General features: G+C 44.4%; 1 protein-coding gene across 1 annotated transcript in view; it reads left to right on the forward strand.

The window, feature by feature from the left end:
- Positions 1-2,941: 2,941 nt before the first annotated feature.
- Positions 2,942-19,396, forward strand: part of LOC311120773 (cell adhesion molecule 2-like) — a gene marked incomplete at both ends in the record, with an annotated part of 60,201 nt that continues 43,746 nt past the window's right edge. The window contains 2 exons of the mRNA XM_084195349.1: positions 2,942-2,954; positions 3,180-3,329. Of these exons, the coding sequence (XP_084051475.1) occupies positions 2,942-2,954; positions 3,180-3,329 (163 nt within the window). The remainder of the gene's footprint in view (positions 2,955-3,179; positions 3,330-19,396) is intronic.

Consider the following 19,396-nt stretch of genomic DNA (forward strand, 5'->3'; position numbering starts at 1 on the left):
TTCTGGGTGGCAGCCCAGTTGGATGTAGTGAAGGTATCTATTCTGGGTGGCAGCCCCAGTTGGATTGTAGTGAAGGTATCTATTCTGGGTGGCAGCCCAGTTGGATTGTAGTGAAGGTATCTATTCTGGGTGGCAGCCCAGTTGGATTGTAGTGAAGGTATCTATTCTGGGTCCAGGCATACTGTGTGCATGGGTGGCCAGTAATGGACGAGTGTTTCTTTAGAGAGATGTGATAGACGTCACTAGGATGTATGATCAGGACCTGGGACTCATTAGATAGATGAAGAAAAAACTTTTGATAGAGTGAGTCATACCTATCTGTTTAGGACCATGGGAGCGTTTGGCCTGGGTAGTGGGGTCTCTCTCTCTCTCTCTCTCTCTCTCTCTCTCTCTCTCTCTCTCTCTCTCTCTCTCTCTCTCTCTCTCTCTCTCTCTCTCTCTCTCTCGCTCTCTCTCTCTCTCTCTCTCTCTCTGTCTCTCTTCTCTCTCTCTCTCTCTCTCTCTCTCTCTCGTGTCGAGTGTGTCATGCCAATCTGTTTAAGACCATGGAAGTGTTTGGCCTGGGTAGTGGGTATAGGTCAGGGGTCAAGCCTCTGGGCTTCTGTTATGGTAAAAGTCGGGGGGGGGGGGGGGCTGAGCCGGCCAGTCCCAGTTAGGAGATGGATTAGGCAGGGGGTGTCTACTCTGGGGTCAGCTCTACTGTTTAGCCATATAACCATTGCTTTGCAGGCTGAGGCTGTGTCTATGTACAGTGGACGTGGAGTGGGGGTTTGGTTCTAACTTTCCCCCTCCCCCCCTCCCTCCCCCCCTCCCTCCCCTCCCCTCTCTCTTCCTCTCTTCCTCCCTCCCTCTCTCCCTCTCTCCCTCTCTCCCTCCCCGTCCCTCTCTCCCTCCCCCCTCCCTCCCCCCTCCCTCCCCCCTCCCTCCCCTCCCCTCTCCCTTCCTCCCTCCCTCCCTCTCTCCCTCCCCGTCCCTCTCTCCCTCCCCCCTCCCTCCCCCTCCCTCCCTGTGTGTGTGTGAGCGGTAAGCGCCGATAGACCCTGAGACTTTAGTGGTGGTTCCTAGTTAGAGAGGCTCAGAGAGGAGCTAATTTACCTCCCACAGGGAGCTCAATCCTGGGCTAGTAATTAGGCCTTTCAGCCTCCTTCCTGGAGAGTAGGATTTATCCAACCTATCTCCTCTGCTTTGCTCTATATGCGGAAATAAGAGGGATGTTACACATGTAAAATGTAAAATGTGTGTGTTCTGATACCTCAGTGGTATGCCAACGCCTCTCTGCCTCTATAATGTCAGCTTTTAATACATATTTCTAATATGAATCTAATAGGGCTCTAATAGGGGTCTAATATGAATCTAATAGGGGTCTAATATGAATCTAATAGGGGTCTAATATGAATCTAATAGGGGTCTAATATGAATCTAATAGGGGTCTAATATGAATCTAATAGGGGTCTAATATGAATCTAATAGGGGTCTAATATGAATCTAATAGGGGTCTAATATGAATCTAATAGGGGTCTAATATGAATCTAATAGGGGTCTAATATGAATCAAATAGGGGTCTAATATGAATCTAATAGGGGTCTAATATGAATCTAATAGGGGTCTAATATGAATCTAATAGGGGTCTAATATGAATCGAATAGGGGTCTAATATGAATCGAATAGGGGTCTAATATGAATCTAATAGGGGTCTAATATGAATCTAATAGGGGTCTAATATGAATCTAATAGGGGTCTAATATGAATCTAATAGGGGTCTAATATGAATCTAATAGGGGTCTAATATGAATCAAATAGGGGTCTAATATGAATCTAATAGGGGTCTAATATGAATCTAATAGGGGTCTAATATGAATCGAATAGGGGTCTAATATGAATCGAATAGGGGTCTAATATGAATCTAATAGGGGTCTAATATGAATCTAATAGGGGTCTAATATGAATCTAATAGGGGTCTAATATGAATCTAATAGGGGTCTAATATGAATCTAATAGGGGTCTAATATGAATCGAATAGGGGTCTAATATGAATCTAATAGGAGTCTAATATGAATCTAATAGGGGTCTAATATGAATCTAATAGGGGTCTAATATGAATCTAATAGGGGTCTAATGTGGGTCTAATTCTCTCTCTCTCTCTTTCTCACACCTTGCTCTATTCTAATAACTTGTATTTCCTGCGAGGGAACTTCACGTTGTATTTCCTGAGAGGGAACTTCACGTTGTATTTCCTGCGAGGGAACTTCACATTGTATTTCCTGAGAGGGAACTTCACGTTGTATTTCCTGAGAGGGAACTTCACGTTGTATTTCCTGAGAGGGAACTTCACGTTGTATTTCCTGAGAGGGAACTTCACGTTGTATTTCCTGAGAGGGAACTTCACGTTGTATTTCCTGAGAGGGAACTTCACATTGTATTTCCTGAGAGGGAACTTCACATTGTATTTCCTGAGAGGGAACTTCACGTTGTATTTCCTGAGAGGGAACTTCATGTTGTATTTCCTGAGAGGGAACTTCACGTTGTATTTCCTGAGAGGGAACTTCACGTTGTATTTCCTGAGAGGGAACTTCACGTTGTATTTCCTGAGAGGGAACTTCACGTTGTATTTCCTGAGAGGGAACTTCACGTTGTATTTCCTGAGAGGGAACTTCACATTGTATTTCCTGAGAGGGAACTTCACATTGTATTTCCTGAGAGGGAACTTGATGAATGGTACACACAAGACACATGACAACATAGAACACTAAACCATGTAGAACACTAATTCATGTAGATCACTAAACCATGTAGATCACTAAACCATGTAGATCACTAAACCATGTAGAACACTAAACTATTTAGATCACTAAACCATGTAGAACACTAAACCATGTAGATCACTAAACCATGTAGATCACTAAATCATGTAGGCTACAATATATAGGATTATAAGCATTCTATGCAATCACAGGGTATACTGTATACACATACTGTATATAGAAATCAAAACTTCAACATTGAAAAGGTTTGATGTTGGCACAAAACTACAACCAGCTCTCTTAGATTTGAAAAAAAACTGTGTTTTGTCTTCTGATAGCGGAAACGTTTACCCATACTAAACCCAAATGTCTCTTACTCTACAAACGATGTTTTGTTATATTTACCCATTTCTCTCCCTGTCTCCTCTCTCTCCCCAGGGTCATCGGGGCAGCACCCCCTGGTCCAGAATCAGACGGTAACAGAGGGGGGGACGGCCAACATGACCTGCAGGGTGGAGTACAACGACCAAACGTCCCTCCAGTGGTCTAACCCTGCACAGCAGACACTGTTCTTTGGAGACAAGAAAGGTAAGAGCAGTAATAAAGATAGACTGAAGGTAGACTGAAGGTAGACTGAAGGTAGACGGAATGTAGACTGAAGGTTGACTGACGATAGACTGAAGGTAGACTGAAGATAGACTGAAGATAGACTGAAGATAGACTGAAGATAGACTGAAGGTAGACTGAAGATAGACTGAAGGTAGACGGAATGTAGACTGAATGTAGACTGAAGGTAGACTGAAGGTAGACTGAAGATAGACTGAAGGTAGACTGAAGGTAGACTGAAGATAGACTGAAGGTAGACTGAAGATAGACTGAAGGTAGACGGAATGTAGACGGAATGTAGACTGAAGGTAGACTGAAGGTAGAATGAAGGTAGACTGAAGATAGACTGAAGATAGACTGAAGATAGACTGAAGATAGACTGAAGATAGACGGAATGTAGACTGAAGGTAGACTGAAGGTAGACTGAAGATAGACTGAAGATAGACTGAAGGTAGACTGAAGATAGACTGAAGGTAGACTGCAATATTCTACGTATTGTCCAGGTCCCCAAGACGTCAGTATATACCTTCTTCGGCGGTAAAAAAGAATTAAAAACAAGTGCCAGGTACTGGGATTGAACATGCGATGCCCGGCGCCAGAGCTCACGGTTTAAACCACTTTGCCACCACTGTCTGCAGTGCTCTAGAAAGCCACTATCCCAAACCATAGCCCTTAACTTAACCCGCTCGGAATTAATGCCTGAAACTTAACCGTCAAAATTCACAGTTTATCCATAAAACGTCAGATTTCGGAGTGAGACACTAACCACGTTTCCATCCACAGTTTGTATGCAAGTAAAGTCAAACCGTATAAAATGCTATAGTGTTAAGATTCCCCTTCACTGGAACTAAGGGGCCTAGCCTGAACCATGAAAAACAGCCCCAGATCATTAATCCTCCTCCACCAAACTTTACAGTTGGCACTATGCATTTGGACAGGTAGCGTTCTCTTGGCATCCGCCAAACCCAGATTCGTCCGTCAGACTGCCAGATGGTGAAGCGTGATTCATCACTCCAGAGAACGCGTTTCCACTGCTCCAGAGTCCAATGGCGGCGAGCTTTACACCACTCCAGCCGACGCTTGGCATTGCGCATGGTGATCTTAGGCTTGTGTGCAGCTGCTCGGCCATGGAAACCCATTTCATGAAGCTCCCGACGAATAGTTCTTGTGCTGACGTTGCTTCCAGAGGCAGTTTGGAACTCAGTAGTGAGTGTTGCAACCGAGGACAGACAATTTTTACGCGCTACGTGCTTCAGCACTCGCCGGTCCCGTTCTGTGAGCTTGTGTGGCCTACCACTTCCAAGCTGAGCCGTTGTTGCTCCTAGACGTTTCCACTTCACAATAACAGCACTTACAGTTGACCGGGGCAGCTCTAGCAGGGCAGAAATGTGACAAACTGACTTGTTGGAAAGGTGGCATCCTATGACGGTGCCACGTTGAAAGTCACTGAGCTCTTCAGTAAGGCCATTCTACTGCCAATGTTTGTCTATGGAGATTGCATTGGGGCCGTGCTCAATTTTATACACCTGTCATATACTGGTGTGGCTGAAATAGCCGAATCCACTTATTTGAAGTCCACATACTTTTGTGTAGATAGTGTAACTTGGAGTCACGCGATGATATTGTGTGTGTGGTCCTCACACTACGACTCGGGAAAGCATGCAGTTTATTAGGTTACAGATGAAATAAATGATGATGAACTTAACAGGGTGGTGAAAGTGCCAAGGTGATGAGCTTGATGCTCCTTTCCAAGGGAATATCGAGGGTGACATGATGATTGATGCTTGACTGCCGTTTGACAAAAGTTATCCATAATAATCTCTTCATGTAGACTAGTTTACAGTAGTGGTGCGTGGGTAAAATCACTGGGGAAGCCAGGAAAAAAAAGCCATATTACAACCTTTGTTTTGTGATAATTGCGTTGTTTGCTCTATAACCTGTTAGTTCATATGCCTTGCGACTGTGATATTCAGTGGGGAGAACAAGTATTTGATACACTGCCGAAATTGCAGGTTTTCCTACTTACAAAACATGTAGAGGTCTGTAATTTTTTATCATAGGTACACTTCAACTGTGAGAGATGGAATCTAAAACAAAAATCCAGAAAATCACATTGTATGATTTTTAAGTAATTAATTTGCATTTTATTGCATGACATAAGTATTTGATACATCAGAAAAGCAGAACTTAATATTTGGTACAGAAACCTTTGTTTGCAATTACAGAGATCATACGTTTCCTGTAGGTCTTGACCAGGTTTGCACACACTGCAGCAGGGATTTTGGCCCACTCCTCCATACAGACCTTCTCCAGATCCTTCAGGTTTCGGGGCTGTCGCTGGGCAATACGGACTTTCAGCTCCCTCCAAAGATTTTCTATTGGGTTCAGGTCTGGAGACTGGCTAGGCCACTCCAGGACCTTGAGATGCTTTTTACGGAGCCACTCCTTAGTTGCCCTGGCTGTGTGTTTCGGGTCGTTGTCATGCTGGAAGACCCAGCCACGACCCATCTTCAATGATCTTGCTGAGGGAAGGAGGTTGTTGGCCAAGATCTCGCGATACATGGCCCCATCCATCCTCCCCTCAATACGGTGCAGTCGTCCTGTCCCCTTTCTGATTTCTGTGTGCGTGTGCGTGTGTGTGCGTGCGCGTTCGTGCAAGTTGAAAAATGTTGACTCACCCTACTTGTAGAGAAACACCAACGCCATCCTCCTCTCTTTCATGTGGATGTAACGGTCTATGACTCTGTCATACAGTACACGCTTTTATTTTTTGTTGTCCTCGGCTACCTGACTAAAACGCTTGCTCGCTAGCCTAACATTCTTTAATGGGCAACGTTAGCTAGTTAACATTGGTCTTCTACATCTAGCTACATATTGAACTTCTATCCTCAATGTATACATTTATGGTTCGATCAGAATCGCCGTTATATTCATTGGCCAGAACGGAGAATTAACTAAAACCACAAGTCCAAATCCCTATCTCCATCCATGGCTAATTTAGGAAAGGGACAATTTTAGCTAGCTAGCTAGCCATCGAAGGAAAACAACACAGCGAGATGCAACAATTCAAGTTGTTTCTGTCAATGAACATCTCGAAGTGATGTGATTGGAATGAAGCCAAATCCAAACTGGCTTCCCTTGACACTTTTTTTTTTTTTTGGTGTGCCAGGACCATTCACAGTTGAGCTCGCTCAGTTTAGCTCAACACTGATTGGTTATTATTTTATACTTTTTTTTTATCAAGGGAGGCCGAATGCTTGCTGGCATCCCTTGCATTCAATGCTACGGACGGCAACAATGTAATACTCTTTTGGACCAGACAGCATCAGATGGATGGCCTACACATACAAAGACAGAGGGGCACTGTATTGCTCGCTCGGATGCTTTCTCCGGTGAGATACATTCAGCCTCTTGAAAATTGAAGGAAAATTATGAAACACAGAGAGACGAAAGATAAATAATTTGAGATGTTTTTTTTCATATTTTTTTTTCATGGGAAATGTTTTGGGGAAGCCTGGCTTCCTTTGGCATCCATGATTACATGGCTAGCCTACCCACACTGTATCTGGGAGCTGTTGGCAGGCGCGCACATTTACGTCATTTAGCAGACGCTCTTATCCAGAGCGACTTACAAATTGGTGCATTCACCTTATAGCCAGTGGGATAACCACTTTACAATGTTTATTTATTTATTTATTTTTATTTTTTTTGGGGGGGGGGGGGGGGGGGGTTGGGGTGAGGGGGGGGTAGAAGGATTACTTTATCCTATCCCAGTTAATCCTTAAAGAGGTGGGGTTTCAAATGTCTCCGGAAGGTGGTGAGTGACTCCGCTGTCCTGGCGTCGTGAGGGAGCTTGTTCCACCATTGGGGTGCCAGAGCAGCGAACAGTTTTGACTGGGCTGAGCGGGAACTATGCTTCCGCAGAGGTAGGGGAGCCAGCAGGCCAGAGGTGGATGAACGCAATGCCCTCGTTTGGGTGTAGGGACTGATCAGAGCCTGAAGGTACGGAGGTGCCGTTCCCCTCACAGCTCCGTAGGCAAGCACCATGGTCTTGTAGCAGATGCGAGCTTCAACTGGAAGCCAGTGGAGTGTGCGGAGGAGCGGGGTGACGTGAGAGAACTTGGGAAGGTTGAACACCAGACGGGCTGCAGCATTCTGGATGAGTTGTAGGGGTTTAATGGCACAGGCAGGGTGCCCAGCCAACAGCGAGTTGCAGTAATCCAGACGGGAGATGACAAGTGCCTGGATTAGGACCTGTGCCACTTCCTGTGTAAGGCAGGGTCGTACTCTCCGAATGTTGTAGAGCATGAACCTACAGGATCGGGTCACCGCCTTGATGTTAGCGGAGAACGACAGGGTGTTGTCCAGGGTCACGCCAAGGCTCTTCGCACTCTGGGAGGAGGACACAACGGAGATCATGGAACAGGCAGTCCTTCCCCGGGAGGAAGAGCAGCTCCGTCTTGCCAAGGTTCAACTTGAGGTGGTGATCCGTCATCCATACTGATATGTCTGCCAGACATGCAGAGATGCGATTCGCCACCTGGTTATCAGAAGGGGGAAAGGAGAAGATTAGTTGTGTGTCGTCTGCGTAGCAATGATAGGAGAGGCCATGTGAGGATATGACAGAGCCATGTGACTTGGTGTATAGCGAGAATAGGAGAGGGCCTAGAACTGAGCCCTGGGGGACACCAGTGGTGAGAGCACGTGGTGCGGAGACAGCTTCTCGCCACGCCACTTGGTAGGAGCGACCGGTCAGCTAGGACGCAATCCAAGAGTGAGCCGCGCCGGAGATGCCCAGCTCGGAGAGGGTGGAGAGGAGGATCTGATGGTTCACAGTATCAAAGGCAGCAGACAGGTCTAGAAGGACAAGAGCAGAGGAGAGAGAGTTAGCTTTAGCAGTGCGGAGAGCCTCCGTGACACAGAGAAGAGCAGTCTCAGTTGAATGACCAGTCTTGAAACCTGACTGGTTTGGATCAAGAAGGTCATTCTGAGAGAGATAGCAAGAGAGTTGGCTAAAGACGGCACGCTCAATAGTTTTGGAGAGAAAAGAAAGAAGGGATACTGGTCTGTAGTTGTTGACATCAGAGGGGTCGAGTGTTGGTTTTTTGAGAAGGGGTGCAACTCTCGCTCTCTTGAAGACGGAAGGGACATAGCCAGCGGTCAAGGATGAGTTGATCAGCGAGGAGAGGTAAGGGAGAAGGTCACCGGAGATGGTCTGTAGAAGAGAGGAGGGGATAGGGTCAAGCGGGCAGGTTGTTGGGCGGCCTGCCGTCACAAGTCGCAAGATTTTATCTGGAGAGAGAGGGGAGAAAGAAGTCAAAGCATAGGGTAGGGCAGTGTGAGCAGGACCAGCAGTGTCATTTGACTTAACAAACGAGGATCGGATGTCGTCAACCTTCTTTTCAAAATGGTTGACGAAGTCATCCACAGAGAGGGGGGTGGGGGGGGGTGGGGGGGGGGGGGGGAGGATTCAGCAGGGAGGAGAATGTGGCAAAGAGCTTCCTAGGGTTAGAGGCAGATGCTTGGAATTTAGAGTGGTAGAAAGTGGCCTTAGCAGCCGAAACAGATGAAGAAAATGTAGAGAGGAGGGAGTGAAAAGATGCCAGTTCCGCAGGGAGTCTAGTTTTCTTCCATTTCCGCTCAGCTGCCCGGAGCTCTGTTCTGTGAGCTCGCAATGAGTCATCAAGCCACGGAGCTGGAGGGGAGGACCAACCTGGTCGGGAGGATAGGGGACATAGAGAGTCAAAGGATGCAGAAAGGGAAGAGAGGAGGGTTGAGGATGCAGAATCAGGAGATTTGAGGGAGAAGGATTGAGCAGAGGGAAGAGATGATAGGATGGAAGAGGAGAGAGTAGCGGGAGAGAGAGAGCGAAGGTTGCGACGGCGCATTACCATCTGTGTAGGGGCAGAGTGAGTAGTGTTCGAGGAGAGCGAGAGAGAAAAGGATACAAAGTAGTGGTCGGAGACATGGAGGGGAGTTGCAGTGAGATTAGTAGAACAACAGCATCTAGTAAAGATGAGGTCAAGCGTATTGCCTGCCTTGTGAGTAGGGGGGGACGGTGAGATGGTGAGGTCAAAAGAGGAGAGGAGTGGAAAGAAGGAGGCAGAGAGAAATGAGTCAAATGTAGACGTAGGGAGGTTGAAATCCCCCAGAACTGTGAGGGGTGAGCCATCCTCAGGAAAGGAACTTATCTAGGCGTCAAGCTCATTGATGAACTCTCCAAGGGAACCTGGAGGGCGATAGATGACAAGGATATTAAGCTTAAATGGGCTAGTGACTGTGACAGCATGGAATTCAAATGAGGAGATAGACAGATGGGTCAGGGGAAAAATTGAGAATGTCCACTTGGGAGAGATGAGGATTCCTGTGCCACCATCCCACTGACCAGATGCTCTCGGGGTATGCGAGAACACATGGTCAGATGAGGAGAGAGCAGTAGGAGTAGCAGTGTTTTCAGTGGTAATCCATGTTTCCGTCAGCGCCAAGAAGTCGAGGGACTGGAGGGTAGCATAGGCTGAGATGAACTCTGCCTTGTTGGCAGCAGAACGGCAGTTCCAGAGGCTGCCTGAGACCTGGAACTCCACGTGGGTGGTGCGTGCAGGGACCACCAGGTTAGAGAGGCAGCAGCCACGCGGTGTGAGGCGTTTGTATAGCCTGTGCGGAGAGGAGAGAACAGGGATAGGCAGAGGCATAGTTGACAGGCTGCAGCAAATGGCTACAATAATGCAGAGGAGATCGGAATGAAATGACCTAAACATCTGGGAAAGGAGAGAGCGGGGCCTCCCTCACCACAACTCCCAAATATAACTCTCCCAACTTCCACCTCAGAAACTATAATTGTTGTAAACTACAGCGGTTCAATGTTTTCTAGGAATAGACTAACTTAGTTTATTCAGCTAGCTAACTAGGTACAGTATTATTCCGTGAAAATCGTCCGGGCACCTAGTCATAAGACGCCACAGCCAGCTAGCATGCCGGACTCCAACAACACGGTTTAGCGCCAATAATCGGCCACAACAAACCACCAGTGTATCAACACGCAAGCAGATCGTTCGTGTCCGTGTCTAACGTTGTGGGTTAGTCCCGACAGCTTGAGCGAGTCCGTCGTCAACTTATTCAGCCAGTTAGTTAGCTAGAATAGTTAGCAAGCTAGCTAGCCATTGCTTTCAGACAAAGAAGAACCCCTCCTTTCACGGCACGAACACACAGAGAGAGCCAAGCTAACGTTAAGTAGTCACCCATGTCCAGAATTCCTTGAACGACTCGGGCTACCAATATGTAAAAAACAAAACACAAATGTAAGTTATGACTTACCCCTAGCAGCTACTGTTAGCTAGCCAAGTGCAAAGCTAGCCACTGAATTGACTCAGCCAGTTCGCGTCTGTTCGCTAGGTCGTTCCAGCTATTGTTTACTAGTAGCTATCCAGGTAGCAACAAGCTAGCTAAATTTCAAGCACAGTAGCCACTTGCTACCTAACGTTAACGGTTCAGACAATGAGGTTAGAAAACAGCTGAATGGTAGGCAATTATTGTATGTAATTATTGTAGGCAGCCAGCTGGCGTAATTACAGGCACTCCCAGGCGTGAAACAACTATACCGTTGCTAATAGCTACTCGCCAGCTAGTCCAGGTGGTGGGTTAGCTAGCTAGCTTCGTGCTACACCGGGCACAGCCGAATACAATACTAACCTACAATAATTACATACAACAACCCACGATACCTACCTACAATACCTAACTACAATCTAAATACATAGTTTAAGCCTTACTCGACAAAGCCCAAGCTATGTATAAAGCCAAGCTTACCCGACGCCAAGCTTACCCGACGACCTCCTCCTCCGCCGTAGACACAACACAATACAATACAATGCAACACAACACAACTTTACAATACAATACAATACAACTTTACAATACAATACAACACAATACAATACAATACAACACAATACAATACAATGCAACACAATACAATACAACACGATACAATACAATACAACACAATACAATACAATGCAACACAACACAACTTTACAATACAATACAATACAACTTCACAATACAATACAACACAATACAATACAATACAATACAACACAATACAATACAATACAATACAATACAACACAATACAATACAATACAATACAACTTTACAATACAATACAACACAATACAATACAACACAATACAATACAATACAATACAATACAACACAATACAATACAATACAATACAACTTTACAATACAATACAACACAATACAATACAACACAATAGAATACAACACAATACAATACAACACAATACAATACAATACAACACAACACAATACAATACAATACAATACAATACAATACAATACAACACAATACAATACAACTTCACAATACAAGTATAGGCCATATACCTTGAGACAGAACACCACCAAGCCAAGGTGTCTCTCAGCAGGCAGGTCTAACATGGTTAGCACGTGCCAAGGCCAGAGTAGGCATATTTGCTATTTAACGCAACAGCTTTTGTGCCAAAACAATCGGTAGAGTTTGAAAATGTGATGAAAACACATTGAAATGTTTGATTTGGTGAATGAAATCTTAAGTGAAAAAGTTCATTTTGTGTGCCCTATTTCATCACACACTGATTTTTATCTGCAACAAAGTCTGTTTGGTGAAAACACACCACTGGTGGAAAAATGCGCCTATTTTCTGTATGCATATTTTTTTATATTTGCATGACAATCGTCACTAAATGGATGGAAACCTAGCTTGTGATATCTTGTTGAAAACAGAGACACACCCACTCATGTTATAACACAACACTCACACACACACACACACACACACACACACACACGTAAGGTGAGTCAGAGCGTGATCCACCGGTTCTAGCTGTATCTATTTACTGTCTGTTCTCTCAGTGTTTAAAACTGGTTTAAACTGGTCTGTTCTCTCAGTGTTTAAAACTGGTTTAAACTGGTCTGTTCTCTCAGGGTTTTAAACTGGTCTGTTTTCTCAGGGTTTTAAACTGGTCTGTTCTCTCAGGGTTTTAAACTGGTTTAAACTGGTCTGTTCTCTCAGGGTTTTAAACTGGTCTGTTCTCTCAGGGTTTTAAACTGGTCTGTTCTCTCAGGGTTTTAAACTGGTTTAAACTGGTCCGTTCTCTCAGGGTTTTAAACTGGTCTGTTCTCTCAGGGTTTTAAACTGGTCCGTTCTCTCAGGATTTTTAAACTGGTCTGTTCTCTCAGGGTTTTAAACTGGTTTAAACTGGTCCGTTCTCTCAGGGTTTTAAACTGGTCTGTTCGCTCAGGGTTTTAAACTGGTCTGTTATCTCAGGGTTCTAAACTGGTCTGTTCTCTCAGGGTTTTAAACTGGTCTGTCACGACTAAACTGGTCTGTCACGAGTCTGCCTCCCCTCCTTGTTCGGGCAGGTTTCGGCTACTGCCGCTCCCATTCTCATCACTCCACTTGTCATGTCTTGTCTTGTCAATCACACACACCTGGTGCTCATTCCCCTTAATTAGTATGTGTACAAGTGTTCCCTCTGTTCCCCTTGTCTTTGTGAGGGATTGTTTCATTGTGAGAGCGAGTAGCTCGGTTGAGCTACTCTTCCATTTGTTTTGGCATGGTGGAATATTTCCCTTGTGATAGTTTCGTTTTGACGCTGGGTGCGTTTTATTTATGTAAACGGAATAAACTCTGGACTTTGGTGTTTTACCTCCTGCGCCCGACTCCTTCATCCACACCTCGTCACATGGTCCGTTCTCACAGGGCTTTAAACTGGTCCGTTCTAGGATTGGAGAGGATTTGAGACAGCAAGAACTCCTGACCATGTGGCTATTTCTAAATCCATATAATCACGTCAACACAGAATCACACAAACACACACACACTTACAAGCAGACACAAACACACACATACACATATGCATACACACATATACTATACACGCACACACACACACACACATGCACCCGCACATGCACACACACACGCACACACACACACATACACCTCCATACCGAGGAGAGACAGGCGAACATTAGCGGTATAATCCTGTATAATTCTCCAGGTGTTTCATTCAGACATAAACTTGGCTCCTCGCTCCATAATTACATTCTCTCCTCTCCTCCTTCCTCACACACTGTCCCTCACAGTGCAGTGCTGCTTTTGTTAACTGACATCTGTCTCTTCCTCCTTTGGCTCCTCTAACTCCTCTCCTTGGCACAGTGTTGCTATGTTGTGCCTTGCACGGTGTTGGTATTGCTGTATTTAGTGAACGCACCTCTGTTCTCTCCTAGGCACGGGGTCCAATAAACCTTCTGAATGGGTTTAGTGAACGCCCTCCGTTTCTCTTTTTAGGCACTGCGTTGCATGTTGTTGGTAATGTTGTGTTTAGCGAACACACCCCTGTTCTCTGCCTCTAAACCTGACAGTGTTTTGTTAAGTCAAATGAATCCACATGTTCATAACAACACAACACCTGCAAACTTCTGGAACAGAAGCTACTTTACGTAGCTCAAATCTGCTACAACACACTGGATGCAAACCCTTTGGAAAAGTCTGGAACCAACACTCACACAGTGTTAGTTAGTTATGGTGTATTAGTTATGGTGCATTAGTTATGGTGTATTAGTTATGGTGTATTAGTTATGGTGTATTAGTTATGGTGTATTAGTTAAGGTGCATTAGTTATGGTGTATTAGTTATGGTGTATTAGTTATGGTGTATTAGTTATGGTTCATTAGTTATGGTGCATTAGTTATGGTGTATTAGTTATGGTGTATTAGTTATGGTTCATTAGTTATGGTGTATTAGTTATGGTGCATTAGTTATGGTTCATTAGTTATGGTTCATTAGTTAAGGTTCATTAGTTAAGGTTCATTAGTTATGGTGCATTAGTTATGGTTCATTAGTTATGGTTAATTAGTTATGGTTCATTAGTTATGGTGTATTAGTTATGGTGTATTAGTTATGGTGCATTAGTTATGGTGCATTAGTTATGGTGCATTAGTTATGGTGTATTAGTTATGGTGCATTAGTTATGGTGCATTAGTTATGGTGCATTAGTTATGGTGTATTAGTTATGGTGCATTAGTTATGGTTAATTAGTTATGGTTCATTTGTTATGGTGTATTAGTTATGGTGCATTAGTTATGGTGTATTAGTTATGGTTCAGCATAGATATTACTGTTTCGTGTATTAGTCCTCTCCATATCCAGTTGCTCTATGCCTAAAGAGCTAATTTGTTGCTCTGATAAGCAGAGAGAGAGTTCTCTCCTGAGCGAGAGAGAGACCCGAGAGACAGCTGCTCGAGGAGAGCAAGGGTTCATACCTTCTGCTGTATGTGCACGTGTTTGTGTGTGTGTGTGTGTGTGTGTGTGTGTGTGTGTTTGTGAAAATGTGAGTGTGTGTGTGTGTGCTTGTCACACACAATCCCTTTCCCAGGAGCCTCCCTGCAGACTAGCTCAATTATCAGTAGTAGGTTTGAGAGTTGGATCGCAGCGCTACCCATGACTTCTACACTGTGTGGTTATACCTGTGGAGCTGATAATGGATGTGTGTGTGTGTGTGTGTGTGCGTGAGTGCTTGTGTGTGTGCGTGCTTGTTTGTGTGTCAGTCTGCTCAATAGTCCATAGATACCCTTCTAGCAGTTAGTCAGTCTGCTCAATAGTCCATAGATACCCTTCTACCAGTTAGTCAGTCTGCTCAATAGTCCATAGATACCCTTCTACCAGTTAGTCTGTCAGTCTGCTCAATAGTCCATAGATACCCCTCTACCAGTTAGTCAGTCTGCTCAATAGTCCATAGATACCCTTCTACCAGTTAGTCTGTCAGTCTGCTCAATAGTCCATAGATACCCTTCTACCAGTTAGTCAGTCTGCTCAATAGTCCATAGATACCCTTCTACCAGTTAGTCAGTCTGCTCAATAGTCCATAGATACCCCTCTACCAGTTAGTCAGTCTGCTCAATAGTCCATAGATACCCCTCTACCAGTTAGTCTGTCAGTCTGCTCAATAGTCCATATATACCCCTCTACCAGTTAGTCAGTCTGCTCAATAGTCCATAGATACCACTCTACCAGTTAGTCTGTCAGTCTGCTCAATAGTCCATAGATACCCCTCTACCAGTTAGTATGTCAGTCTGCTCAATAGTCCATAGATACCCCTCTACCAGTTAGTCTGTCAGTCTGCTCAATAGTCCATAGATACCCCTCTACCAGTTAGTCTGTCAGTCTGCTCAAAAGTCCATAGATACCCCTCTACCAGTTAGTATGTCAGTCTGCTCAATAGTCCATAGATACCCCTCTACCAGTTAGTCTGTCAGTCTGCTCAATAGTCCATAGATACCCCTCTACCAGTTAGTCTGTCAGTCTGCTCAATAGTCCATAGATACCCCTCTACCAGTTAGTCTGTCAGTCTGCTCAATAGTCCATAGATACCCCTCTACCAGTTAGTCTGTCAGTCTGCTCAATAGTCCATAGATACCCCTCTACCAGTTAGTCTGTCAGTCTGCTCAATAGTCCATAGATACCCCTCTACCAGTTAGTCTGTCAGTCTGCTCAATAGTCCATAGATGCACCTCCATAGAAATAGAATGAAGCAGGAAGTAAAAGCAGGAAGTAAAAGCATGAGGTGTACCCATCAATCTCTGCTGTAAGTTGTTGAATCAACTCAACTGACATTACACAAAATGTATTCTATTGCGTGAGCCACATCATTTAGCATAATTGTCACACCAGTTAGCATCATTTGAATAAACATTCTACATTAATGTGGAAATTATTGCATCACAAAACATGGCAGCTATTGTGTGTACCCATGAGTTTACTAGTCAGATTGCCAGGGTTAGAGTTTCCAAGCCAGTTCTAATAATTATATGTACCAGTCAGATTGCCAGGGTTAGAGTTTCCAAGCCAGTTCTAATAATTATATGTACCAGTCAGATTGCCAGGGTTAGAGTTTCCAAGCCAGTTCTAATAATTATATGTACCAGTCAGATTGCCAGGGTTAGAGTTTCCAAGCCAGTTCTATTGGTTCTATGTACCAGTTAGATTGCCAGGGTTAGAGTTTCCAAGCCAGTTCTATTGGTTCTATGTACCAGTCAGATTGCCAGGGTTAGAGGTTCCAAGCCTGTTGTATTGGTTCTATGTACCAGTCAAATTGCCAGGATTAGAGGTTCCAAGCCTGTTCTATTCGTTATGTTTCTATTTACAGCTCTACCAACTTGTTTATAGGCTGGCTGGACATTAGTAGACTTATAGATAAATGGACATGATTGGCACATTTGTATGGATAAATGTTGACTTTTCCATGTATTAAAATCAAAATATCATGGGACGTTTTAGTTTGGTGTAAGTTTAGCGTAAGAATCAAGAATGGGCATTTGCAAGAACAGGAATTTGCCATGGGATCCAAGTCTGACTATGGTTTTAGAAGACTGAATTCCATATTACGCTGATGTAATGTTACATCATTACATCATTCTCTGCCATGAATATTAATATTTGTCTTAATGAAACATTAATGATAATGGATTTGTTGAGACAGACAGACAGACAGGGAGGAGAGGAGGATGGGTAAAGAATGGATGGAGGGAGAGAGGAGAAGAGATGGATCCTTCTGAGAGGATGGGGAGAGAGGGAGAGAGGGACAGATGGAGAGAGATAGAAAGAAAATGACTATTCTGAGACATCTGACAAACTGTACATCTGTGCAGGATCATTCCATTCCCATTAATGTGCTGAATGTAGCAGCCTAGCAGGCAGCCTCAAAAGGCATACAGTGGCTTGCGAAAGTATTCACCCCCCTTGGCATTTTTCCTATTTTGTTGCCTTACAACCTGGAATTAAAATGGCTTTTTTTTTGGGGGGGGGGGTTGTATCATTTGATTTACACAACATGCCTACCACTTTGAAGATGCAAAATATTCTTTTTTGTGAAACAAACAAGAAATAAGACAAAAAAACAGAAAACTTGAGAGTGCATAACTATTTGCAGCAATTACAGCTGTAAGTCTCTTGAGGTATGTCTCTATAAGCTTGGTACATCTAGCCACTGGGATTTTTGCCCATTCTTCAAGGCAAAACTGCTCCAGCTCCTTCAAGTTGGATGGGTCATACCACAGATTCTCAATTGGATTGAGGTCTGGGCTTTGACTAGGCCATTCCAAGACATTTAAATGTTTCCCCTTAAACCACTTGAGTGTTGCTTTAGCAGTATGCTTAGGGTCATTGTCCTGCTGGAAGGTGAACCACCATCCCAGTCTCAAATCTCTGGAAGACTGAAACAGGTTTCCCTCAAGAATTTCCCTGTATTTAGCGCCATCCATCATTCCTTCAATTCTGACCAGTTTCCCAGTCCCTGCCGATGAAAAACATCCCCACAGAATGTGGGGATGGTGTTCTCGGGGTGATGAGAGGTGTTGGGTTTGCACCAGACATTTTCCTTGATGGCCAAAAAGCAATTTTAGTCTCATCTGACCAGAGTACCTTCTTCCATATGTTTGGGGAGTCTCCCACGTGGCTTTTGGCGAACACCAAACGTGTTTGCTTATTTTTTCCTTAAAGCAATGGCTTTTTTCTGGCGACTCTTCAATAAAGCCCAGCTCAGTGGAGTGTACGGCTTAAAGTGGTCCTATGGACAGATACTCCAATCTCCGCTGTGGAGCTTTGCAGCTCCTTCAGGGTTATCTTTGGTCTCTTTGTTGCCTCTCTGATTAATGTTTTGGTGGGCGGCCCTCTCTTGGCAGGTTTGTTGTGGTGCCATATTCTTTCAATTTTTTAATAATGGATTTAATGGTGCTTTGTGGAATGTTCAAAGTTTCAGATATTTTTTTATAACCCAACCCTGATCTGTACTTCTCCACAACTTTGTCCCTGACCTGTTTGGAGAGCTACTTGGTCTTCATGGTGACGCTTGCTTGGTGGTGCCCCTTGCTTAGTGGTGTTGCAGACTCTGGGGCCTTTCAGAACAGGTGTATATATACTGAGATCATGTGACAGATCATGTGACACTTAGATTGCACACAGGTGGACTTTATTTAACTAATTATGTTACTTCTGAAGGTAATTGGTTGCACCAGATCTTATTTAGGGGCTTCATAGCAAAGGGGGTGAATACATATGCACGCAACACTTTTCCGTTATTAATTTTTTGAAACAAGTAATATTTTTTTCATTTCACTTCACCAATTTGGACTATTTTGTGTATGTCCATTACATGAAATCCAAATAGAAATAAATGTAAATGACAGGTTGTAATGCAACAAAATAGGAAAAACGCCAAGGGGGATGAATACTTTTGCAAGGCACCGTAGCTCACCGTAACTCACCGTAACTCACCGTAACTCACCGTAACTCACCGTAGCTCACCGTAGCTCACCGTAACTCACCGTAGCTCACCGTAGCTCACCGTAACTCACCGTAACTCACCGTAGCTCACCGTAGCTCACCGTAGCTCAGCGTAGCTCACCATAACTCACCGTAGCTCACCATAACAACAGCCGTCTGAAACTGATTTGAATCCATTCTCCACAGCATCTCAGCTTTTTCTTATTTTTAATTGGTGAAATCTGCACGTAACAATCCCAACATTAATGGTACTGACTAATTTAGGCCACTTTAGAGGCAGACTGTCGCTGTAGCGCATCGGTATACAGTATCCATTTCTCTCTTTCTCCCCGATTACCTCTCTCTCTCTCTCTCTCTCTCTCTCTCTCTCTCTCTCTCTCTCTCTCTCTCTCTCTCTCTCTCTCTCTCTCTCTCTCTCTCTCTCTCTCTCTATTCCACATCTAAGCCTTACTTTAAGACTATAGAGATGAGCCTTGGCAGACATCTCAGTGTGAAAACATGGGGGGTATCATGAGTGGCTATAGATATTTTCCTTTCAGTGAAAATTGGGATGGAGGGTGTACTCTGTCCCTCGGTAATAAGCGGTTTGGAACACTTCCTCATCTACTGTCTCTGAACACTACATTCTGAGACGGCGTGAAATACCCGAAGAAACACTGTCTTCTGCTATGCCTGCTAAGAGAAAGAGGGAGAGGGAGAGA

This window comes from Coregonus lavaretus (genome assembly GCF_964263955.1).
Source record: "Coregonus lavaretus genome assembly, contig: HAP1_SCAFFOLD_2096, whole genome shotgun sequence".
NCBI lineage: Eukaryota > Metazoa > Chordata > Actinopteri > Salmoniformes > Salmonidae > Coregonus > Coregonus lavaretus.